Here is a 26,189-nt window from a genome sequence, read left to right as displayed (position 1 = left end):
AATTCCCTGGAAGTACAAATTTTAAATCCTGAATAGCAGCTTTTAAATTAAGTAACTGATTTCATTTCTGATGTCAAAGTTGCTAATAAGCTACCCCACAACCTGTAAGAGCTGACTACTCTGTTAGAGCTGATTATTTTCCTGCTGTAAACATTCTACAGATTGATTGTGAGCAGTAAAACCATCTTCCCCACAGACGCACACGGTGAGGCGTGTGCACCAGATCCTGTACCTCGCAGCAGCAAAATGCATCCAAGGAGATTCCACGCTTAAAATCATTCTTGTTCTTGGTACTACCATTGGGCTGTGAGTACCTCGCATCAACTTAACATGGCGCACAGCCCGTACCAGTATCTCTGGCTTTTGTAATGAACGCAATAGATGATGGTTGCCTGTGCTCCTACTGAGCTGCCCAGCTGATGTGTGCCACAGCAATGTGTTCTTATGCAGCCAGTTACCGCAGGGAGCTCAACTAAGACATGAGAAAGACCAGGCTTGCAACGGCCCCTGAATGTTCAGCAGTCCTCAAATAATCAGTCATTCGGACTGCTTATGTCAATACCCAACCTTGACATTCACCATTTCTAACAGTTCTGACTTCCTTCTAACTCCCAACACATTCATTCCCACATTTTGGGATGATGAATGGAAAAAAAAAAGTTTTAAAAAGTGATTCCTGTGGACTGCATTCAGCTCCAGCCTTGATTGCCTTCCAGCATTGACACTGTAGACAGTTTTTGATCACACAGATGCAGACAGTTGACACTGTTCTCCTTCCTCACCGCTGCTGATAAGCACAGCCGCGCAGTGGAAAACAGCAGAAGGTAAGAGATCTGGCTATCAGCCTCAACAGTCTGCTGTGTTTCCAAAACATGGAATCTAGGACAACCGGATCCTTCTGGGGTAGTGGCCGAGTACTCAGAGGTGAGCTGCAGCAATGCCTCTGCACTACCTCTGTACCCGTTCCTGTGTGCGCCAAGCAGCAGTGGTGGCAGAGAGAGGCATTTTCGATGCTTGTTCTTGTGCAGCAGTGCCAGGACAGCAGTAGCAGCTGAAGTTTTAAGGGCTGGAGTCTCAGTAGAAGGTCCCACACATCTTTACCCAAATCATCATGCCTATGTATTTAATCTTTTCCTCGCTGCTACCTTATTTTTGTTACGAACCACCAGGATATCTTAAAGTAAGACAACATCCAGTTTAAGTTGTCCGGGGAACTAACTGCGCTTTCCTATCTGGTCTGGATAGATACTCACTTGAGAAGCAAAAATTAACTTGCTGCAAATACTATTAGTTGAATCCAGCATGTCATCTGCCTTGTAAAATATTATTGTGAAAACTTATTTCAAAGAAACAGCTTAAAACAATTTCTAAAATGCAGAAATTCCATTTATTATATTGAGAATATCAATTGCAAGAAGTCTTGCAATGCATTCTCTTCACTCTAAGTACAATACAGTACACCGTTCTCCACAATAAGTTACATAAAGGCAAATTTTATGTACATATAAAAAGGATCAGTGCCCAGAACTATTTGCACAGCATATCTGCTATTCAGAAATCAACCATTTAAATCTTTAGTTGCCTTCAGAATTCTTGAAGCAAACTTGAATTCATAAACAGATTGTAATTACCTGGTTTGAGAAGGGTTTTCAACTAATTTCTAAATTCAGCGGAGACCATGCAAATGGTTTAACCACTGCATTAGCATTCTCAGCATTCATTCTATAAACAAATGTATTAAAAATGAGGCATGCCATATGGTAGCATATAAGACAACATGGAAGAAAATGACCTGCCTGCATTTAAACAGTTTATGCATCCCAAAATACCCAAAAGGGAAGAAGCAGAGTAGTAGTGCCATTGTACAAGGCACTAATGAGACCACAGCATAATTCTGCTTATGCATGCTCAAAAAAAAACCCAAAAAACCCAAACCAAAACTAAGACCTCCTCAAACTGAAAAAGTGAAGAATAAGGGTCCTAGGATTATCAGTGAAATGGAGAGCATTGTATGAAGAAAGACTGTAATAGCACTTGCTTTTTCAGTCACTGAAACAGCTAAGAGTATATGACTGGCTTCTGAAAACACATCAGGAAAATGCCAGAAAGAAAAAGAAAGCAAAACGACAATATTGGCTAGCAGCAAATGGGCCTCTAATAAATTTATATGGGAATGAAGAGATGGTTCCTCAACTTAATGGTCAAGATGTACAGGCAGGGCCTTTGAATAAGGAGTGGGGCTAAAAATATTTAAAAAAAATGAGGTTAATAGGATAGCTCAGTTTATAGAAGGGATTCTGTGATGTGGCATCTACTGTGGGAAAAGACCAGACCCAGAAATGCCCAACTGGAACATTCCCAGCTCATCTGATCCATCACTGAGATAAGGTGGTGTCTCTTTTGCAGTGTGAAATTACGTTATATGCTCTAAAATTCCACTTTAAGAGATTTTAATTCCCCCTCCTTCACATGAATTATTCTATATTCAACCATGTGAATGTGTGTTAAATACAGCAAACGTAGCACCAAGCCCTTGCTGTGAAATCAGCAACCTAAACAGTTGGCATACCAGTCAGCATGTCCCATATGCCTTTCATGGGGAGATTCTTTTTCAGACCTTTCTCTTGCTTCAACAATGGAGTGTAAGTATAATATCCTTCTAAAGTCACAGTGGAGTGAGCCATACAGACTGAAAATACCCAAGAAAACACGAGAGATTATTTAATTTAATTCTTGAAATAATGCAAATATAAGAATTGAAATGTACCATGGGAAAAGTGTTGAGTTGTACATTTCATTGATTCTTCCAGTTGAGACTGAAGACACTTTCCTCGAACTACAAATGCTTTCCAATTTGTTTGAGGTGCTTAAACTTGTAAGATATGTAGGTAATAGCATATTAGTCAAAGGATTACTTGGAAAACAAATACAAGAACCAAAAACCCCCTAAACTCTTCTTCACTGAAAAAGAGAGGCACTGCATTTTTAAGCTGAATTAAGGCTGTAAAATGATGCTGGTTCATTGTGAATTTGAAGTCATCAAATGTCACGGGGGTGACATTTAACCCACTGCTTCGCTGTTAGTCCTGTAAGCCTGCTTACGGAGGTGCGTCTCGATCTCCTCCCTGAAGACCAGCATCCCAAGGTGGGAGTGAGAGGCCTCGTTCATGGCTTTGGACTGGATACACATGCGATACTGCTCTGGAGTGAGTTCATCTGCACAATGTTTCTCGTGCCAGAGGTGAAAGAGACCAGGGACGGGTGTCCTGATCACAATAAGGTCACCGTGCAAGTACTTTCTGTAGAGGTGAACGTCCTCACCACCCCAGCCTTTCACTTCCAAGTCAAAACCCCCTGTAAAAACAATAGCAGAAAACGTTACTTTGGCACACAGGCTAGATGCAAGGCAAAAGGAGCAATGCTCCTTCTGTAACGTATTACCGAATCTGATACGACATACCAGAAATTCCAGAGCAATTAACTTAAAGTTCTCCACGCCAAAGCATGCCAAATTGCGGGAGGGGAGCTTCAAGCACAGCACATCCTTCGCGGTGGAAGCTGCCCAGGACACAGATCATGCGCTGCTGGCTTCAGAGAGTCTCTTAGAACAGTGTCTCTGAACCGTATTATGCATGACATCCCATGTGCCAGCTGCAGAAAACTGTAGGCAAACCTCACTGGCTATGCTTTTAGGTTATTTTTAGGAATCATAATGGATTTTCGCAGCTGGGAAATGAAGCAGTCATGCACCATATGAAAAGCCCTCCCTAAAAATGCCAGCAATTACTCCATAGGTCACAACTCAAAAAGCTGGATTAAGGAAAAGAGCCCGTTCCACCATTTTACGTTCCCTTGCCTTTCCAGGACCATAGTAAAAATCGACCCAGACTCACGCACAATTTCAAAACTCTGGAATTATGAAGTCTTCATTTAGCATATACCACGCACATGGCAGTGTGACTGCTATTGGAGGTAGCCTGCATTCAAGCCATTATACAGCACGTAGGGCTACATCGCTACACCTTCTGGCAGATTATTCAAGGCCATCTTCAAATTGAGGCACACCAAGCTTTTCTCAGTTTTAACAGCATGCCACAGGGGGGTGCCAAAGCGCGTTTATAAAGCCTCCCACAACTCTATTCCCCTACTCAAGGTTACTTAAAAGAATGCTTCTTGACTATGTTAGCGGTTTACCTGAGGGATGTGTTTCTTAAATTTATTAAATTTGCTTCAGTCACAACGTACAAAAAATTGAAAGATTTTTAGAAGTTCTACAGTGAAATACTACTAAAAATATTGTGACTTCTAACAAACACTCATCAGGTGGGACATCAAAATCTAGAAAAACTAATTTATCTCATTGGTCAAACTTGTCGAGCAAGTCTGCTGGGCTTGGGAAAATAAAAAAAAAAAGAAATAAATGCATTTCTTTCCTGTTGTTAAATAAGAACAGAGAATCAATTTTTAAACACACAAAAAATCTTTTTTTACAGTTTCATCTTACCAACAGTCAGAAAGTCTGTTCGATATTGACAAGTCATCCCAAAGCCAAAATCCCGCCAGAAACCAGAATCCTTCTTGTGTACCTGCAATTTTAAGACAGTATCATTCTGAAATGCAAAATACACAGAGAGGTACATTGCACTTGGTTTTGCAGAAAGCTAAGCTCTTCCAATCCTTTGCTCAGTGCAGGATGTAGCATATATCACTTCTAGTATTTCTGTCATGCACAGATGTGGGCTTCCTAATTACCTGCTGTTCACTTCACCCTTTGCCATCCAATTCCAAACACTCGCTCTCATGGCAGTTTCCACATTTACCTTCTGCCACGCCACCTCCATTTTCTATATATCTGCTCAGACCGAGCACCAAGTTTTTAGTAGTCTATTGCCAAATCATCTGTTCCTGATACTCCAATTCCTACCTGGTTTCTAAGGCCACATTTGTCTCTTCTTGTTCTTATATGACAAGAAAAGTAAGTTTTGTGATTGAAGTCAGCAACCATAAAAGTTGATGAATGCAAAAAAGTAAACCGCAGAGCTGTCAGGCAGGAGCTCGCTCCTCTCTCAGCTGCCACCACCTGAGGCCATAGGCAAATGCTTCCCTCCTACTTTCAGCAGGACCCTTGTGAACAACTTTAAGGGATGAGGGTTATTATGTTTTTCTTTTAGTAAGGCTGTGGTGCACTCTCTCCTCCAAACCTGTCTACCTCAGAAGTCCCAGCCACAAACCTCCATCTCATTTATGCAGTCTCTCGAGTCAGGCTGGACACGAACCATGGCCATTCCATCTTCAGGCAAAGACCCAGAAATACAGAACTTCCTTTCTTTCTGCTGAGCCCCAAATTATCCTTAAGCCTATTCTCTTGAACGTTTGCAGGGTTTATTTGTTTATTATTTTTACTTCAAGCTTCCCTACAAGCAGTGTCTCTCATTCCAAAAGCAAGATGCAACTAGCCGTGTAACAGCCAATGGTTCCAATGGGTGGCCAAGGTAAAGAAACAGTGTGCACAGAGCACAGCTGCCCACAGCATGGAAAAAGCAACTGAGGGAACATCTCAGCCCACCTCAAGTTCCATGGCACACTTCCTGCAGCCACCATTTGGTAGTTTGCAAAGAGTCAATCCTGAGGGAAGCTTACCAAGCACCATTCATAGTTGGGATTTTTTTTTTTTTCCTTTCACCACTTCTTTGTTTATTGCAACATAACACAAAAGTTGCTGCCATGTTATACCACTATTCTCCTAAAATACTGTCTTTCCAAGCCAGAATTAAACAGCCAATCAGAACCACCAACCTCATTTGATTAATAGCACTTTTTTTTTTCATCTTGGTAGAACTCCAAGTTTATCTAAGAATGAGTTTTGTACCGTTTAATAAGCTTTTCTTCCAAGTGCTTTGCCCATAATGGAGAAAAGATTTTAGATACGAACTGCCAAAGGTCATAAGATAACCCAAACAGACCAAGATTAAGTTACACTTAATTTTGTTTTAATACAAAGCACAACTAATTCTACCCAGAATAAATCACGCTGCTTACCAATTGTTGCTCCACAGGGGGTGGTATATCTTGGTTGGCATAGACAATAGCAGGATTATAAAGGCTGAATACCACAGGATAAAAAACCTTTTTCCCTGGAAATGAAAAGGTAATTGTTACTCACTGTGGGCATACTTTCTGAAGGCAAGAGGAAAGGCTGAGTGACTTGGGTCTTTTGAGTCTGGAAAAGGGAAGACTGAGGGGGGATCTTATTAATGCCTATAAATACTTAAAGGGAGGGTGCCAGGGGGATGGGAAGAGTCTTTTTTCAATGGTGCCCAGCAATAGGACAAGAGGTAACAGACACAAATTTGAACGTAGGAAGTTCCATCTAAACATGAGGAGGAACTTCTTTACTTTGAGGGTGGCAGAGCACTGGCACAGGCTGCCCAGAGAGGTGGTGGAGCCTCCCGCTCTGGAGACATTCAAAACCCACCTGGATGCTGTCATTTGCAACCTGCTCTAGGTGACCCTGCTCTGGCAAGGGGGTTGGACTAGATGATCTCCAGAGGTCCCTTCCAACCCTGACTATTCTGTGATTCTGTGAAACTATAAATATTCTCTTTATGCAAATATTAGCTATTAGCCATCTTGTGAAAACAAATAAATATAAGACCTAACTGCTAGGACTTCCCATTTAGGTAGCCCATAACATCTAGTGGGGCAGAGCCCACAGGTTTGAAAAAAAAATGTACACATATTTATATATATTCTATAGGTATACATTTATATATAGTTATACATACTTATATAAAATATTACACATATATATGTATCACAGTATCACATTAGATGACAGTGAAAAATGCCTGCAATTATAGTATGCAGTAAAGCTAAAAAATAACCAAGTCCAAGTAACACCTTGCATAGCTTGAGTTTTATGAGCTTGCCTCTTTCCATAAGCATTTAAAAGCGCGTACATCCAGGATGTCCTGCAAGGGCGTTAAGCATCATGAGTATCCCAATCATGCTCTGGCACCAGTTCTATGCCTATTACAGAAGCCAGATAAACATTTTTTTAGAGGATCTCTTGTACTGCCAGTGGTGCAAAGGTATTGACGAGAATACTCAGTACCCTGATTTGGGCATGAAGCATTTTCAGATCTCACTTGAAGCAAAGGTGACAAACTGTCAGTATGAATTGTCAAGCTATCTTTCAAACTCTCTTCCTTGTGAAAGCTCACAAGGTGCTCCTCTCCCAAGTTTTTCCAATTATTTATACAACTCGTTTCATGAAGTGCAGAGACAGAGAGAAATGAAAGAAAAAGTAAGAAACAGAATCCAGATATCTGGCTTATAGCAGGTTTTCTTGCCTGTTTATTGTGTGAAGGAAAAGTACCTATTCATTCCAAAAAGACATTTGGAGAAAATGGTTTCTGGCTGCAACAAATCTGGAATAAGAGTAAGCATTAAAAAAAGAACCCAAATAAATGTTTGCCAGGAGAAGGTCTTAATTAGCATGCTTGTTAACTCAAGGAAGCTTTATCCTTCTTGGCAGAAGCTTGCTGAACAAGCAAGCTTCATACAAACTTGAGGAAAATGGTCAGAAAATTTCAGATCTTGGGATGTAAATGTGGAACATGAGCCCAGCCTCTGTAAGGAGCGCATCGTGTAGCTCTACTGAAAACCATTCCTATGGCCAAGACTTATCACATAAGTGTGAGAAGACATAAACCAAACCTGTTAGAGATTTCAGTACAACAAAAATTATCTTCCACTGTAAGTGTTACATTGAGTTTTGTTATACAAATGTACATATTAAAGCAATTAAACTGTCCAGCTTTCTTTTAGCTATCTTAAGAAAATGTTAAAATTTTACTTATTGTACAAAAAAGACAATATGTTCTTAAAACACGATACACTAAGGTGAAAGTTATTTCTAAAAACTAGTCTTTTGTGCACAGAGTATTTTTCATTTTCCTATATGCGCGGTATTGAATAAGCTCTACCATTCAAGTTAGTTTTCTATACGCTCAACACAAGTCAGTTTAAACTGAACAAGGTAACAAGACTCAGTCACGGCAAGTGTAAACGAACATACCAGGCTCAGCATTTAAGCGACAGCTGTTGAGGAACTCAGCTGTGAAATAGACATCAACATCACAGAAGAACATCAGGACCTCGCCCTTTTCCCAGGCTCTGGCGCCCATGTCCAGTCCCCGGCCTCGGTTAAACTCCTCATTCAGAGAGACGAGCGTGTAATTGTGGAAGTTAGTTTCTCTAAAAGAAAAACAGAGACAAACCCAAAATAAATTTGTGTGGGGGGCAGAAGGGACCATTTATACTTTTTCAGCATTTTACAGTAATTTCATTCCGGAAATTTTTAAAAAACACAGTTATATCATCAGGATGAGAAAAAAATCTGTTCCACTTAGTGTCTATTTTAAGTGTCAGAGTTTAAACACTGTAAAAAGATGGACCTCAGCCTTACTTCATAACTTCACTTTGCATTTAATTATTCAGACAGATTAAAAGCTATTTTGCTATTTTGGCAACTGATGTGAATGAAAGTGTTCCCTGAAGTTACAATGCCATCCAAAATTTGTCCCCACAAACTAAGAAGTCCTGACTAACAGAGCAACATCTCTGTCTTCACTATGTCAGAGAGGAGGGCAAATGGAAAGCTGGAGTCCTGGCACCACCAAACTCGTGAGACAAAGAACCATCTGTGTGGTGATGCCACCACAACCCAGTCAGTTGGCTTCTCCTCACTGTTTCACACCAGTAGCACATGCGTATGTACTCATCACAGAAGAGGGAAGAAGCAGCAAAGGGAGATTGGAAACATACCCGAGGAATATCATCCTCAAGCGAAGTTAAACGTCTACTTCGGAGATGCTTCAGAGAGCAATACTTGCAGGGAACAGAGTGAAGATACTCAACAGGAGCACCACTAAGAAGATAAAGAACCAGAAAAAATGCCCAGCGAGTTCACAGCACTGAATCTGACTCAATGCTGTGAGAAGAGGACATCTCACAGGGAGCAAGGCAGGCAGCAGAGACACCGCAGAGACGGAGGTGGCCGGTGGTCAGCAAGCTGGATGCCAGGGAGGCTCTGCAGGAAGAAGGCAGAAGCACTCCCCCTTCCTAGATGTCTGGGCACACCATGCCAACTCACTGTCACATTTTAAGCAGGCAACACAATAGCCCATTCCTCATACATGTCATCGAGCAGAGCCTTGTCCTGCGTTGTGAGCGGGGGATGCTCGGGAGCCCAGCTCATTCCTGGCTAACAAGGGTAACAGGACCCCAGCTCAGGGACAAGCTCAGGAGCTCAGGCAAGGAGGAGCACCTTAGCTACAACTTAGGGACGCTATTACCTGTCCCATTCTTATGGAGAAAAAATAAAATAAAATAAATAAATAAATCAACATTTCGGAATTTTGCACCCATACTACTTTAATGTTATTTGCTGAGACAGCCACAAAGAAATAGTGTTTGAAGTTGTTTTATAGCAGAGGGTAATTATGGGCCTAATTCCCTAGTACCCAGGAGACAGAGGGCAAAGCTTAATTTCTCAGACTCAGCAGCCCACCAGCCTACTTTGACTACATTTCTTTCCCTTATCCTTAAGTAAAATTGATTCTCCAGTGAAAGAGATCGAAATGTACATCAAAATGTACATCCCAGTTCCAAAGAGCTTTAATTCTGATCAATCTGTTCGCATGACTGAATGTTCACTGCAAAACTCACCCCTGTCGCTTTCTGGACTGCCAGATAGAAACATCAAAGCCACTGCTGTTAGTATTTTTTGACCTATAACTGGATTTTTACTAGTCTTCAGGAGACTTTTGCAACTTAAGCTGTAAAATGCCAACCAAAAAATAGCATACTGTAAATAAAGCTTACTTTTCCTATTAACCTGTAATGGACTATAAAATTCTTCTTTGGGAGAGCTGACTTTGGCATCTTGAAGAACCTGCTTGGTATGGTGCCACGGGATGAAGTGCTGGAGGGAAAAGGGGCCCAAGAAAGTTGGTTAATATTCAAGGACCACCTCCTCCAAGCTCAGGGGCGATGCATCCCTACAAAGAGGAAGGCAGGCAGAAAAGCCAGGAGGCCTGCATGGATGAACAAGGAGCTCCTGGACATGACCAAAAGGAAAAAGGAGGCCTATAGCGAGTGGAAACAGTGGCAGGTAGACTGGGAGGAATACAGGGGAATCGTTCGAGCAGCCAGGGATCGGGTTAGACAAGCTAAAGCCCAGATAGAACCGAATCTGGCCAGGGACATCAAGACAAACAAAAAATCCTTCTTTAAGTATGTCAGTGAGAAAAGAAAGATTAGAGAACCTGTGGGCCCTCTCCGGAAGGAAACGCAAAAACTGGTTACCCGGGACAGAGACAGAGCTGAGGTACTCAATGACTTTTTTGCCTCAGTCTTCACTGGCAAGGACTGCAGCCACACTGCCCATGACACAGAATGCAAAGACGAGGATTGGGAAAATAGGGAACCGCCCACTATAGGTGAAGATCAAGTGGGAGACCACCTGAGGAACCTGAAGGTGCACAAGTCCATGGGACCTGATGAGATACATCTGTGGGTCCTGAGGGAACTGGCAGATGAAGTCGCTAAGCCACTAGCCATCATATTTGAGAAGCCGTGGCTGTCTGGCGAGGTTCCTGCTGACGGGAAAAGGGGAAACATAACCGCTATTTTCAAAAAGGGAAACAAGGAAGACCCAGGGACCTACAGGCCAGTCAGTCTCACCTCTGTGCCTGGCAAGATCATGGAGCAGATCCTCCTGGAAACTCTGCTGAGGCACGTAGAAAACAAGGAGGTGATAGGTGACAGCCAGCATGGCTTCACCAAGGGCAAATCATGCCTGACAAATTTGGTGGCCTTCTACAAAGGGGTTACAGCGGCAATGGACAAAGGAAGACTAACTGATGTCATCTACCTGGACTTGTGCAAAGTGTTTGACACTGTCCCACATGATATCCTGGTCTCTAAATTGAAGAGCTATGGATGCGACAAATGGACTACTCGGTGGATAAAGAACTGGCTGGACGGTCGCACTCAAAGAGTTGCGGTCAACAGCTCGATGTCCAAGTAGAAAGCAGTGACGAGTGGCGTTCCTCAGGGGTCAGTTCTGGGACTGTTGGCGACATGGACAGTGGGGTTGAGTGCACCCTCAGCAAGTTTGCCGATGACACCAAGCTGTTTGGCGAGGTAGACACGCTGGAGGGGAGGGATGCCATCCAGAAGGACCTGGACAGGCTGCAGAGGTGGGCCCAAGCCAACCTCATGCAGTTCAACAAGGCCAAGTACAAGGTCCTACATCTGGGTCGGGGCAATCCCAAGCACAAATACAGGCTTGGCGGGGAATGGCTGGAGAGCAGCCCTGAGGAGAAGGACCTGGGGGTGCTGATTGACGAGAAGCTCAACATGAGCCAGCAGTGTGCGATCGCAGCCCAGAAGGCCAACTGTATCCTGGGCTGCATCAGAAGAAGCATGGCCAGCAGGTCAAAGAAGGTGATTCTGCCCCTCTACTCCACTCTCGTGAGACCCCACCTGGAGTACTGCATCCAGCTCTGGGGCCCCCAACATAAGAAGGACATGGACCTGCTGGAGCGTGTCCAGAGGAGAGCCACAAGGATGATCCGAGGGCTGGAGCACCTCTCCTATGAGGAGAGGCTGAAAGAGTTGGGGCTGTTCAGCCTGGAGAAGAGAAGGCTCTGGGGAGATCTTATTGCGGCCTTCCAGTACCTAAAGGGGGCCTACAGGAGAGCTGGGGAGAGACTTTTTACTAGCGCATATAGTGATAGGACGAGGGGGAATGGCTTTAAACTGGAAGAGGGCAGGTTCAGATTGAACATTAGGAAGAAGTTTTTCACTTTGAGGGTGGTAAGGCACTGGAACAGGTTGCCCAGAGAGGTTGTTGAGGCCCCATCCCTGGAGGTGTTCAAGGCCAGGCTGGACGTGGCCTTGGGTGACCTGGTCTAGTGGGAGGTGTCCCTGCCTATGGCAGGGGGGTTGGAACTCTATGTTCTTCAAGGTCCTTTCCAACATAAACCATTCTATGATTCTATGATTATTTCATCCTTTTTATAAACCTTTTTAAATGCTAATCACCATTGTTTGTATTGTCTGACATTGGATCGACACACTTACCTAGCTACAGATTCTAGGATGCTTTTTACTTCTGAGAGCCCATCTTGTCCAAAATACACCACTGTGAGGTGGATACGCTTATCCTGATGAATGCACACATCCCTGTAAGCACAAAGACAAGCTGATATTAATAATTACTTGCAACACAACAGAAGCTTCAGGTACTTAAAAGCTATTGCATTTAAAAGTATTAGCAGATCTAAGCATTCTGGTCAGACTTCAACTAGCTTCTAAAGAAAACAAAGAGAAAAGCTTTTCATCTCTTCTTTCCCCATCTTTCCCATTTGAATTAGAAGGTTCCAATACTGTGTGTCTCATTCCAACACATTATTTTATAAACTGGAGCTCAAAAGCTGATGTAAATACAAAAATGACTTTCAAGATCACCTGCGTCCAGGTTCACTGTGGCCCTGGCATTCAGTCTAAAAGGGGTTTTTGTGCAGTTTGAGAATCTCTTAAATCCTTTTAGAAGGAGTATTTTCTCCATACAATAGGTTCAGTTACAAACATCCCAAGGCAGTTGCACACAATGTTGGAATCATTACTTCTGTCACAAATCCACGAGAACAGAAATTCATTTCGAAAAGGAAACAAAATACTGAAAGTCAGCAATATAGCTCACTATATAATCTCACGCACCTACCTAAAGTTTTGCATAAATTGTGCAAATGCCTCAGTTCTTCCAGCAAGAGGGACAATAATGTTAATGATTGATCTAGAAATATCGACTGTTTCGCTCTTCACTTTCATGAGGGGTCCAAAAGGTCGGAACAAGGTGACATGCCTGTATTCCATGCCATCCGTCTTCTTATAAAACAGCTCATACTGTGTCCCTTTATCTCTTTCTGTACGATAGTAACCTGAAGAATAAGTCACACAAGTAATTTGTAAAGTCAAAGATCCCAGCAATTGTATTTCAGAAACACTGTTTTCCCTGAGAACTATAAAGAATTGAAAAATAAAGCTTTAGGGGGAAAGCTTCCAGGTTTTTCCTTAAAACAAACAAAGAAAATCCACAAACCACCACCACCAATCACAATCACCCTCCTACCCTCTTAGACCAGATCTGAAAAACTATCTCAAACAAACTCCATCTTCCCCTGCTTCTTAGATAGGTTTTATGGTCCTACATCAACTTCTCAGGCAGAATTAGAGTTGAGCCTTCCCAACAAAAAGGGAATTCAGCTATTCGCTATGGAAAAGGATGGCTGAAATCTAATATTGCCTGTTCTTAAACCCTTCAGTAAGGATCTTCCCCTGAGCTAGTCCACAGTAAAAGCTGAGATCATCTGGCCAGCAATCAACACAACACAAGCTGTGGGCAGAACAAATGACACAATAATTCGCTTGACAAAGCCTGTAAAATCTGAAATGTGATACCTAAGAAAAACATAATCCGTGCAATAAATGCTGGAATGCTTTAAAACTGTTTTCACTTCTGACCACTAGCTACAGTGGTTTCTAGCACATAAATAAGGATAGAGGTGTTTTACTGCAGCTATGGTCCCCTAAGGACGTATGCAGGCGTTTTCTACATAGCAGTAACACTTTGAGAAAACAATACCAGTTTCTAAAAACAGGATTACCTATTTAGTGACATTTTTGTCATAATAGGTAGGGAAGTCCATCCCGTTCAGAACAAATATTTAGGTTAGCTGATTACTTTCCTTTAAGGACCATCAAGGAAGCAAGTCAAGTCAACAACCTCTCTCATTTTACACCACAAAGGAAAAGACCAAGACTCATCTGTGGTGTTGACTGAGCTGAGCTCTGTGTTGCTAATCCTGTATCTATACTAACCTGAGAGTATGAAATGATGCCAGGAAGGATCCTCCAACAGAACTGCCCTATGTTCATCCCATCTCAGCTCTCCTCTCTCACCAACATAAGCTACACTATGAACCAAACAACTTCCAGTTGCACTGGCCACACAGACCATTGAGAAAGTTATGAGCAGCTGCATATCCTGAAGTGTGATGAACACAGCTGCCTTTACACCATGGAACTAGTGTCCTTCCTGTCACTGGGATGGGCTGAACTGCCTCTCCTCCTGCAAGCCAGCCTCCTGAGCAGCTACTGGAGCCTCGCTTCCGAAACCCTCTCTCAGCCTCCCACCCAGAAAGAAGGTGGCAGGGGATGAGACAGATGAACTGTTCTGGTGACAGAGAGGGTTGTCTTGTGCTCAGCATTGACACTGTCCTTTTTGTTATTCTCTTTTTTGCAACTGAAGTCAGGAGGGCTCAAGGTGTGTGAAGGGAGCAGCCCCCAAAGAGCAGCCTGGTTTAGTTTGTCTGTCTCAGGAACCAGAAGGAAATGATTTTGCAGCTTACAGATGGGTACACCACCTTGGCCCAGATTTTTTCCTCTATATCCCAGGCTCCCTTCACAAAGGGTCCTTTCCCTAAATCTACCGAACTCCCTCCATGTTCCTTTGCTCCAGCTTCCCTCCCCAAACCAAATCCAGTTTCATTCACTGATGTCCCCTCCTTCTGCCCCCGTCCCCCATCTGCCCAACAGCCTCTCTTTTCCAGCAAGCTCCCTGTTCCCCTCTAATATTCAGCTCTAACACACTCTTTCTTGCGGCCAAGCGTGTGTGCTGGCAGACCCGACAGCAAGCATGGATGACCACCACTGCACAGGGTCTGTGGGAGATGGGGTGTAGCAGGACAAGCTGCTGCCGCCACTGGAAGCTAATGGTATTTAACCTTTTAACTCAAACACTTTTCACCCTTTGAAAGAAGTTTTGCAATGCACTCCTTTAAGAGATATAAATCCACATTTATTTCTTTATGAACGCAGAGCTGCATAAAATATGCACCACATTTAATGCTTGGGAAAAGCATGACAGTTTCAAATCAGTATTGATTACGAGTACTGAAAAGGGTGTTTCAGTTGAACAATGGAAGTCCACAGTGCTGACCATTAGAAGCAAAATAACTCTGAAATCCCTCTCCATCCTTTTCCAGTCCAACCCCTCCTGCCAAGTAGTCTAGCGCTGTAGCTTGAAAGGAGCTTCTTAGTTATGGCAGCAGCTGATGCAGCAGTGTTTGCGTACCGTGCTTGCTCTCACATGATATGCAAACACTTTGTACTAGTACTCTTGCATAAAGTAACATTCAGTATTGTATACTATAATCCTTTCTCTAGCATCCGATAGCTGTTTACAGATGAAAATACCATTTACAATTTAAGCAAAGTTTTTAAAAAAACATGTCACAGTTGTCAATAGCTTATCTTTAATCAAATGATAAACTTAGATGTCAGTCTACAACAGAAGACTGGCATAGGACAGAAAAGCTTCTAGATTAAAGCAACTTTTAAAAAACCCTCTGCTGTAACTTCATAAATACTTTAATATAAAGTCCAAATTTGAGTAGTGCCTTATCAATATTCAATTGCTGGAATATAAGATTCCAAACTTCTGAACCTCAATGTCCTTGGGAGTTGGACTCAATGATCCTTATAAGTCCCTCCCAACTCAAGATACTCTATTCTACCAGCACCACACTTTTAAATATCATGTGCTCCTTCAGTTATTCTCCTTGCTATGAGCTAACCTCACAGGTAATCTACTAATTTGAATACTTTTATGGGATTAAAGCTTCTATACACAGAAGCCAGAATTGAGAACAGCCAGAAAAAGAACCCACATCTGTTTTACTTCTTAGTGTATTCAGGCATTTAGCACTTGGGGCTGACTCACATAATAAAAACTGCTATCTCACCTTCCAACTAGCATATGCTGGCTGCCATCCAAAATAGACCTCTATAAGCAAAGAGGTAAAAAGCAGCAGAAATAATTAAACAGCTGTTATTCCTGGTCCATGAAGCTTTACTCCCTTTGCACAAGTTCTGCTTCTCACCAAACAAATCAAGTCTTAGGAATACTGGGAATCAATTACTATCCAAGCCAAAAAGTTGTTCTTCTATTGCCTTGAATACTATTACTTGCTTTACAACTACAAAGTATTTGGTCTATGGAATTTAAAACACATATCCCTTTTTTTTTGTGTATTAAAATTCTCCATTGAAGTTCCCAGGACACTGGCCAGTTTCTGGTCCTATGCAGGACAGACTAAAAGGGGTGTTTGCATGACACACAGTCCACACTGTGCTACGGATGGCAAGGACTCTGCAAGAGTTTTGACTTTAAGCTTGCAGCATTGGGATAAACAATTTTTACATGCCAAGGACATATTTTGGGTGGGGAGTCTTTCCTTGAGATTCACACCTAAAGATAGTTTCTGGACTTTGCCCAGTTCCAACTGGAAACACAGAAGCAAGAGAAGCGGACTCAAACAGCAGCACTCAAATTCTGGGAGACATTCAGTAACAAGACCTTTATTAGAGATTAACTAATTACTTATTAGCTTCTGAAAACATGCTAATGGCTCTATTTTCCAAAGGTTAATTTTAAATGTCTGTCCAGTGGAAGAGCTTTCAATCTCTTAAAAAAAAAAAAAAAACAAACCCAAAAAACAGTTACACTGATAAAAGTAACCCAAATAAACCAGCTACACTGATAGTGAAGTACAGATGTCCATGAAGGCTCCTCAATGTGTTTTGCTTCACTATTAAAGACTTAATGTCTCGGGCTTCTGAAGAAAGGGGACAGAGGTAATACTATTGTGCTCTTCCCATTTTACTTATCCTCCGTTTCTCAATATTATCAAACACAGATCTCAAAAAAAAAAAAAAAAAAAGTATTTTAAATCACGGACTATCTTAGAATGCCCAATTCATCAATTAGGTTAATTCTTTGTAGTCCTAGACCCCCTCATTTGTGAAAATACGTAATATTGCATCTTCTGTCCTCCCTAGGGGTGCTCTTCACTCAAGGGGAACAGTGTACTCCTGTTTTTCCTCATACCCTTGAGAGTTAGAAGATCTAATGGAAATATTAAGAAAAAAAAAACTTCAAAGTGTTTCTCAAACAGCAACTGCAGAACGAGATTTTTTTAAGGTCATTTTTTTGTTCTGTTAATATTAGAATCTTGGAAGTTTCATTTTGGGTTGCAGCAATGCAAAAAAGGTAACAATACAGCAAACAGAGCCCTACAGAGTTAAGAAACTTGCTAATTTTCTCTTAATTAGCACAGCAAGTCAATTGAGGCTCATGAAAAATAACTTGGAGCTTTCAGAAAGTATCTTTATAGTTGCAATGCATACTTGTAAATTTTTTTTTTTTTATTTTTTTTTTTTATATTTGGTGGTATTGCTCGAAGCCTGCCAATAGCCATAATAGCCATGATGTGACTGTAGCAACTCTGCCTCATCACAACTCCAAAACACAAACACATTTGGGTTATTACTTTGTTTTGCAACACTGGAGAAAAAAAAAAAAAAGAAAAAAAAAAAAGAGAACATCAGTTTGGATAACACTTGAACAGGTTGTTCCCTATCATGGATACAGTTTCCTTGCACCACTGGTAGAAGGCAGAATACCTTCATGTAAAGAGCACAGAGGTTAAGCATGCAGCAAAGGAACTGCGTCAACAGTTAAATCAAGGGCACAGAGCAAAAAAACAGAGCAGCAACAAGAAAGTCACCATCCATCAGCATGCAGATTTTTGGCCCATGCAGTATTCGAGTAATAAAAATCAGTTGATTCAGTTACTCAATAATACATGGTAGTCTAAGTGTACTTTTTCTGAAAAGTTTATTTAGGAAATGTCTATTTATAAAATGGAAAAGGCAGATAAAGTTTAAATTCATGTTGTTAGCCTTTGTTGTCACAAATGACTCCAATATAGGTAAATTCTAAACTACAGTAAGAAAAAAAAAATTCTTGGTGCCTTTACAAATCAATATAGTGATAATCCACTGAGTGGGCAAAGACATGCGAGGTAAATGCTGGGGAAGAGCTTCAGACATTCGGTGGTTATGAAGAGATACCATTAGGTAAATTGTTTATAAGATAAAAGATTCTAAACTTATTTAAACAGCCACCTAACTCTCTAAAGATTTACTAATACAACTTAAAGTACACACCACAAAATACTACATAGCTCAAGGTTTAGTCTAGTATTTCACAGGCCTAGGAAAAAAGCAGAAGTAATTCCCAGAACCAAATATTTACCTACATGAGACGTTAGCCCATTGAGGTAGGAAGCTAGAACACTTCTAGAATAAAAATGCCTTTCTAGTTTGGCTTGTAGTTGTGGCATAGTTTTGTGGGTAAGTTTTTGTAGACAGATGTGTTACTTTTGAGAAAAAATTCCTGCAAGTCAGAACAAAAGCAAAATTGGTTTATCTATCGGATGGTTATGTATTAACTAATGCAGTATCAGTTTTGTCTTTTGCCTCCTCCCCAATAATCCACTCACCAAGTTTCTCAGCCTCTTGTTTCAATTTGCATAGAACCCTAGTCTTAGTCCTAAATCGCTTATTACAAAATAACCTTTAGCAATTGAAGAGGATACAGAACTTGTAACATGCTATTTGTTTTAACTCAAGCCGACTTTAACAAACTGTTTCTCTTAATAAGCAACGCTAATCCAGCAACAGTTTAGTTGTGCTCTTAGGACATTTACAGGAACTGTGGTGACTCAGTAGATACACCAACTCTGCTACAAAATTGGACCCCCCCAGCTTATACCTTAAGCATTTTCTAAATGGAAAGACATCAACTTTCCAATCCATCAAATAAGGATGCACAAGCTGACAACCGAGGTGGTGCGCTACAACCCCATCAGAGGGCAAGGGACCTGCAGGTACTGGCTGGTTCCATTTCTCACCTTTAAGTTTTAGAGTAACAGAAAGGGGAGGAAAAAAAAAAAAAAAAAGGTGTTAATATTCAGAAGCAGCTTTTTTTGCTGGCCCAGTGTCTGAATTAGCCAGTAGTATTCTCACATACACATAAACACAGAATACCCCCACAACCCACAACCTCTGTCTGCAACAAGACGCTGCTGTGTGTCACTACGGCTAGCTGCTAACACGCCCATAGGGGCTACAGCAGAAAAATACTTGAGTGTATGTACTTGAGTGTTGAGCATTTTCTCCACAGTTCCTGTAACCTACGCTTGCAGAAACTGCCTTTACAAAAGGAAACTAGTTCCACTTCCAAAACCAATTATCAATATAATGGTGTAAACAGAGGCAAAGGTGCAAGTACAGTTCTAAGGTCCTATATCTCCTTGTTCACTTGCAGGTCTGCAGTCATTAAAGGCAGAACACTAAGCAAAACTATTTCAGTGCTTGTAAAAAAAAAAAAAAAAAGAAATCTAGTAGAATACAAGCAGCATTTAAAACAGTAAAGGAAAACCAGCTGCACACTTAATATAAAAAGAAAACAATTAAGAGACTGCAAGAATGACTACTTCCAGACAAAATAATACGGTTTTAAATGAAAACTGTACTAAGAGCCTAACACTGCGCTGGCTGTGTTACACTGAGACAGTTGAGTGGATTCCATGCCCTGCCCCGCCTTCTGGAACGAAGAAGAGTACTTGCATTAAACGTTAAACACAGTAGCTGTTAAAAGCAGAGACTTTTTGCACTACAGACCAATTACATCATCTTAGACTGAAAGAACTGATTATTTCAAGGCCAACAGTACCTTTCTCCAGCATGTGTTTGCTTAATAGTGCAGACATCAGTACTGCTGAGATCCAGAATCCCTTTTACAATAATACTCTTATAACATGGTCCCACTTTTGTTTGTTTGTTTTTGTTGTTGTTTTTTTTTTTTTTTTATGGCAGCATGAACTGTATTTAATACTGTAAATACAAAAAAGAAGTACTAGGGCAGTTTTTGATATTACTTATCTCCATCAGCATGACACTGTACCTTGAAAGCCAACCTCTATAGGAATTATCACTCACGCATCTTTTAAGGGTGTCACTAAATTTTGAAGGCATAATTGCTGTATTTGTTTTTATAATAATGTGTTCTGTAATTAAATTTACAAGCACTGAAAGAACTGAATAGAGAACAAGAGAACAGTTCAGGTTGCACAGCTTAGCAAACCCCAGAACTAGTATACCATGAAGGGTCTATTCAGGACACCAAGTTCTTCAGCTGGTGTGCCAGAATGTGTTAGACTACCAATGCTCCCCCTCCAATGAGTATGCCAGCTCTACACAAGACAAAAGCCTGAATATTAACTAAAAGTATCATAGAGATAAGCGAAGAAAAACCCTGTAGCCTCACACTGAATTGCTTAGCTACGCTGGAACAAGAGAAATGACTCAATTTCTCCCTCCCATTGCCACCAGTTTCACTGGAAGTCTTTCAGTTATTTAGTACTATAAGCAGTTGTGTCACGCTGACTTCAGTTACAGTCGATTACAAATGCCTCAGTATTTTAAGTGGTTACAACTTCCCCTGTACACTTCTTGTGCTAAGGCCCTTCTTCTGAAATGGATTTCTTGCTCCCTACTCAAAACACAAGATAATGAAGCAGTAATATTCTCATCACTAGAAATAGAGGTTCTTACTGTGTAATTACTGTTCAGACTATACGCAAGTAGGTAAACCCCCTAAAAATACAAACACCATTAAATACCTGTTGTGATATTCTGTTAACTGTCTGGAAAGCATGTAATAAACATACCTTCTATGAAGTCATTTTCACTATACAGCTGCCTCTCTCCTACTCCATCATCTTCATCTTGTCCATCTTCTTCATCTGGATTATTGATAACTTCTAGGCCAGCCTCAATAACTTCCACCAATTCATCTCGTTTATCCTTTCTAACGGGTTTCTCTTCTGGATGCCGAGTGAGCCCCATCTCCAACTGGAACACTTTCATGGACGTAAAGCTTTCAAAAGGAATAACGCCATATTCACTAGGCAGTTTGGCCCCCACGCTCACCTCAGCTTTGTCAATCTGGGAATGAAGAAACTCTAGGAGATCACTGGACGCTTGTTCTTTGGTGCTCTGGTAGTTCATACCATTGACCTTGGGGCTCTTTTTTTCCTGCAGAGATTTCAATTTATCACTCATTTCCTGAAGCTCTTGCTTTAACTGGGCAATCTGACGTTTCAGACTGGTAGCTCGGTTTTGATAGTGCTCTTCTTGTTCCTGCAAGAGAGCCTGATAGTATTCTTTACCCATGTTTTCACCGACGACACCAGGCAGAGATCCATTACCATCTGTTTGTGGAGCACACTCGAGCAAATACATGAGCAAGACTAAACTGAATAGTAAAGCAAGGCCCACTAACAGCCAACGAGTCCTGGCTTGAATTACTAAGCTTCTTCTGGGCATTCTCATACTATTTCCGTTTCCAATCCAAAAAGATGACTTATCTGCTCATGCCTTCCAGGGAACATCACCCCAGAGTTCAAATCTCAGAACGAGAGAGAAAGCATGACCCTAATAGTTACTAGAAGTTTTGATAAAGCAGCTGATGAGCAGTTTTCAACCTTTGCCTCAATCGGGTGTCATTGCAGAGACATAAATCTGAAGTTCCTATGTCATCCATAACCATCAACTGTAAGTTTGGTTGACGCCATACAATTTGTTCAGGATTTCCTACCCCAAACAAAAAACCCTGCAGAGGGGGAAGAAGACTGAAGACACCAGCAAGGAGTCATATTTCCATTTCCTAATTCAAGCCTAGTTGAAGAGTTTTAGCCTGTCTGAAGTTCAGCGAGCAAAGTCTGCAAAAGTCATTTTATAAACTTTGAATTGACAGCAATTTTTCCCCCCACTATGTGTAAGTGAGAGTAGTCTACAGTTTAGTAACAGAAGTTTTCATTGGCTAGTCTGGCTTTTCCTCTGGCACTTGAGTATTTTATTCCAGTTCCCCCTCCTTTCCTTGGAATCTGTGGTTTGAGTCAGCAAAAAGAAGACAGAACCTAAAATTAAAAGAAAGGTGCACATTAGAACTACAAAGCAGTCAGTCATTTGGAAAAGACACAAAAAAAGTTGTAACACATGGATGCAAAGGGTTGCCAGAGGAAGGGGTGGGAAAAGGAGAAAGAAAATATTATGTCTTTCCACTGCGTTACCCAGTGATTCCCTTTCACATTGTGTCTGGAAAATAGCAATATGGACCGTCTAATGAAATACATTTTTCACACAGCTAGCTAAAGCAGCAAGGGTTCTTCTAGTCTCATCAAGTTTTGTTTGTTTTAACTCCCCCATTCCTTCTTGGGTTTTTTTGTTTTGTTTTCCTCTGTGGGAGGAAAAAAAAACACCAACAAAACCCATGTGGGAGGAAAAAAACACACCAACAAAACCCATGCCCTGCCTACTCCTCTAAACTAAAAAAAAAAAAAAAATCCAAGAACTATTTTGAAGCAGCAGCAGCTTGCATTTCCATTTGCTTTTACTTTAAGTAAATATCTTTTAGGGAATAATTATTCACTCATAAATAAATGTTGCAAATTTAAATATCAAAGTTCACAGAAACAGCATTTCAGACTAAGTCAAATTCAACAGAAATTCAAATTCAAACCCCAATTCCCAATTGATAAAAGAGGGCCTTAGACTATCTATTCTCTAACATTTCCACCTTTTGATTTGGTTAGGCTACCATGAAGAGGGCGTTGACCGTTTGCATGGGTCACCCTCTTACAGCACCAACCAAACCAGCTTAGAAGAAAATACCAGGGAAAAAGACCAGGTACGCAAGACAAGGATACCAAAAATCGTACTCAGCAATGACAGTCAACTGAAGTTTATGGGCCTCTTCAATGGCAGCATAAAGAGCTAAGAAGTAAGATCAATGAGCGTTAGTCTACTTTCAAACATTAATAAAATACCTTCATTCAAAACTTTGTTGTAGAAATTAAGTGAAGCTTATTAAAATTTATTCAGGGATCTATTAGCTCTATATTCATTTTGACTGTGTTGTGTAATTGTTGTTTGGGGGAAGTTCTGGGACTTGAGTAACTTCAGTTTAGTTTCAGTATGCTTATGTGATTAGAAAAAAAATGCCCATTCCAATACTCCTTATATATGGGTTGGACAGATTGTAATCTGACACCACCAGCAGCCACAAACCCCATCTTCCTCTGTCCTTACAAATAAGTCACGGTGCTAGGACGCACTCCGTCTGTTTACAACAAACATCTTGCCGTGTTTCTCCCCACTTACATCCTTGCGACACTTCTCCCTTCCCATTCGGCTTCCAGCATCGGGATATTGCTTTAGTGAGAAGCAGGTACCACACATCAATGGTATCATGATATTCAGCATCTTCTTTCGCAAGAAAGCTCCAATAACAAGGCCTGAAAGATTAAGCAATTTATTCATACCACCAACACCAATGCCCACCATAGCCTATCCTAAGCTTGCATGCATGTCATGCGCAGCAAGTTTTGCAAGAGCTGCACACCTTGGTGTTGTCCGGCTGAAGCCTATAAGACTGCTTGAGGCAGCTATCAGTATTTCTAGTGCTAAAGTCCCTGCCTATGACCCTGTTCATGAATAAATTAGATCCATTATGTAGAAAATACAGCAGCTTAAAGGCAGTAGATGTCTGAAACATAAGCTTTTTGAACTCATATAAAGCTACTGGACACTTTGGTACAAAATAAGTAACAGTTTTATCAACTGAATTCTAGATGACATCCTTTTAAGTCCAAATAAGACAGAAGTTAGTCACTCCTCACTGCACAAACACAACATTATATAAATGCAAGTTAAACGCCTATAGTGATCAATGCCAGATGTATCCTCAGACTACTGACCAGGGTCCAGATGTGGTGAATCAAGGCAGACAGAAGAAAAAACAATCTACAGGATAAAACCAGTTCATAGAAATGATGTAATATCATCCCAAGTTTTCTTTAGTACAAAAGTTGCCCATATGATATTTTTTGCACATTTCTTCCTGAATTCTTGTTCTGTTAGGAGGCTAGAGGTGAAGCCACATTTAATAACAAAGAACCATATGTTTCTTTAAACCTTGATAAATGCTAGACTAAAGGCACTCCATGCAGAAGCTGGCACAATCCGAGATCAGTCAAGGCACGCTGAAGAAAGATCAAACTATCTGACTCGCATAAAACTGACAAATCCGGTCCCAAGTATTTTTCACTGCACAGACTTATTACTGCTGTCAAGAAGAGCAGTGTTTTTGCATTGCTGTATATGCAAACATAGCCACTGTATCGCTACAGAAATCAGGTTTTCAAGTTATGAAGAGTTGTTACTGGTACTGGGGACAGGGCAGGAAACAAGGCTAGATCTCACAGCTCAGTCGGACACAGAGAAGAGAGGTTTGTGTTTTTCCTTTACCTTTCTCCTCACCTTTACAGGATAATTCAAGAAAATGAGAGCATGTACTAGAAAGCAGAGGCTAATATTTCTAGTCAAGACTGTCTTAAGAGATTATCTGGGCTACCATGGTACAGCTTGATGACAGCCAGTACAAGCAACTGCAAACCACTGCCAGATTTGGTTCATCACTGAACCCCCAGCTTAAAGCCACCTAAGTCGCACAACCTCCTACCACCACGGACTTCAAACAATCACTAGCTGTTGTGAAGAGATAAATAGACACCCTGAAGCCGGGGCATTAGCCTAGTAGGCCTTTATTCAATTCTTGCTCTACCAATAAGTTGCCTTGTGTTCAACTTTGATGAGTCACTAAGTTTCTTTAGGTCTCATTCACAACTTAGAAGCAAGTGACAACAGATTTCCTGATGTGGTGTCAAGAGGACACAATGTACCAGGAGATTAAGATTCCCTCAGACAATAGCAGGGGGCAATGAAAGAACAACTCTGTTCCTAATAACGTTCTTAACTGTGGCCAAATGTACATCATTCTGGTAAGCATGGATTAAGAAATACAGCATGCCTCCACAGGGACTCGCTGTTTGCATTGCATCACCAATGCAGGAACAAAAGATTATGAATAACTGCGGATTTCTGAGGTTTCCTACTGGCACTTTACCTATTTACACTAGAGGGCTGTTCTCAGGAGCACTGCCTTAAGGGGTGCTTAGGGATGAGAAACAACAAGCCCTTTCTGAAGCAATAGAAACTACAGGTGGGCTGTAGGGAGCTCGCTGGTCCTTTTCCTCCTAGGCTCCAATTATTCCCTCATTAGCTGAAACACTTTTCTGGTGAGCTAGTGACAATCTTATTAACAAGATAGCCTTTTTGCACAGAGGTGGGCCTTGCCTATTCATCTTTGACAGTTTTTGTGCAACACCATAAAGAACAGGCATTTTTCCCACTAGTTTTCCAATGGCCTTTAAAGGCAAGGAGTGTTTGTGCAGCCAGTTATGTTAAACAGTATCAAAATTTTAAATTGCATGTGGAAAGCTGAAGGGGTGTTAGTTTGCTAAAGCAGTAGGGGCTGAGCCAACTTGGACAACTCGTCCCCCCCCGGCATTACTTCTGCTGAGAAGGGTCATCATAAAGGAGTTCGAAGGATGCAAGATAAAAATCTGTCTAAGTGCGAGGGAAATCAGTAAGAATCTTAATTCTCATCCCATCAGAAAAGGGGGGTTTATGAGCCCTCTATTTCACCACCCTCTCTTTTCAGAAAAGCACTAGTCTCACATATTTACAACCCAAATTTGATATGAATTAGGCTTGGCACAGCCCTATTTCAGGAATTCTACTAACTCCTCCCAAGCTGTAGAAGATGCGATTACAATAGAGAGCAGGCTGTGAAATTCAGCATCACGTGGTACAGTCTGAAGTTTATGAAAAAGAACAGTTAAGATTACCTGGAAATAAGTAATTGTGCAGAAGTCTCTAGGATCAGCATTTCAGTGTTTAAAGATTAGGTTCCAAATCTTTAAATCGCATATGCCGACATTTCACTTTACTTCAATTCTTTGAAACAAGTCTATTTGCATTACTCCCTGTGATCTCTGAAGAATGAGGCATCTGAGGCTTATACGATGCTCATAAAGACTTGCAAGTTTTCCAGAAGCAACTGGTTGTTATTCTTTCTGCATTTCCAGGGCCTTATGTATATTCAACTATGGAAATGTTTCTGTTCCTTACAAAAGAGCTCATTGATTCTCTAAGCACAAGGGAATAGACCAGCATGCTAATTGAAAATGCTTTTAGATTTGTTTTTATTATAGTAGCATTCTGTTTTGGTTCTTTGTTGCAAA

The 26,189-nt window shown here is 41.2% G+C and overlaps 1 protein-coding gene across 1 annotated transcript; it reads right to left on the bottom strand.

Moving 5' to 3' along the window:
- Positions 1 to 1,374: 1,374 nt before the first annotated feature.
- CSGALNACT2 (chondroitin sulfate N-acetylgalactosaminyltransferase 2) lies at positions 1,375 to 23,299 on the bottom strand. Its single transcript, XM_082486037.1, has 8 exons — positions 23,206 to 23,299; positions 20,712 to 21,962; positions 12,797 to 13,013; positions 12,154 to 12,255; positions 8,081 to 8,259; positions 6,040 to 6,134; positions 4,505 to 4,586; positions 1,375 to 3,354 (listed from the first exon to the last, which is right to left on the bottom strand). Exons 2-8 carry the CDS (start codon positions 21,373 to 21,375, stop codon positions 3,062 to 3,064), a joined length of 1,632 nt encoding a protein of 543 aa, XP_082342163.1. The 5' UTR covers positions 21,376 to 21,962; positions 23,206 to 23,299; the 3' UTR covers positions 1,375 to 3,061.
- Positions 23,300 to 26,189: the final 2,890 nt, after the last annotated feature.

The sequence above is a fragment of the Vanellus vanellus genome, assembly GCF_965231255.1.
Source record: "Vanellus vanellus genome assembly, chromosome: 7".
Classification (NCBI taxonomy): Eukaryota; Metazoa; Chordata; class Aves; order Charadriiformes; family Charadriidae; genus Vanellus; species Vanellus vanellus.
The sequence above is the reverse complement of the archived record's forward strand: the minus strand, read 5'-3'. Positions and strand labels throughout refer to the sequence as shown.

Excerpts from the sequence above, each read along its gene's own strand:
- CSGALNACT2 (XM_082486037.1), bottom strand. The coding sequence starts at position 21,375 with ATGAGAATGCCCAGAAGAAGCTTAGTAATTCAAGCCAGGACTCGTTGG. Across the intron at positions 6,135-8,080 it reads TCGCTTAAATGCTGAGCCTG|GGAAAAAGGTTTTTTATCCT; the intron begins GTATGTTCGTTT and ends TTTCATTTCCAG. Across the intron at positions 4,587-6,039 it reads CCCCTGTGGAGCAACAATTG|GTACACAAGAAGGATTCTGG; the intron begins GTAAGCAGCGTG and ends TTAAAATTGCAG.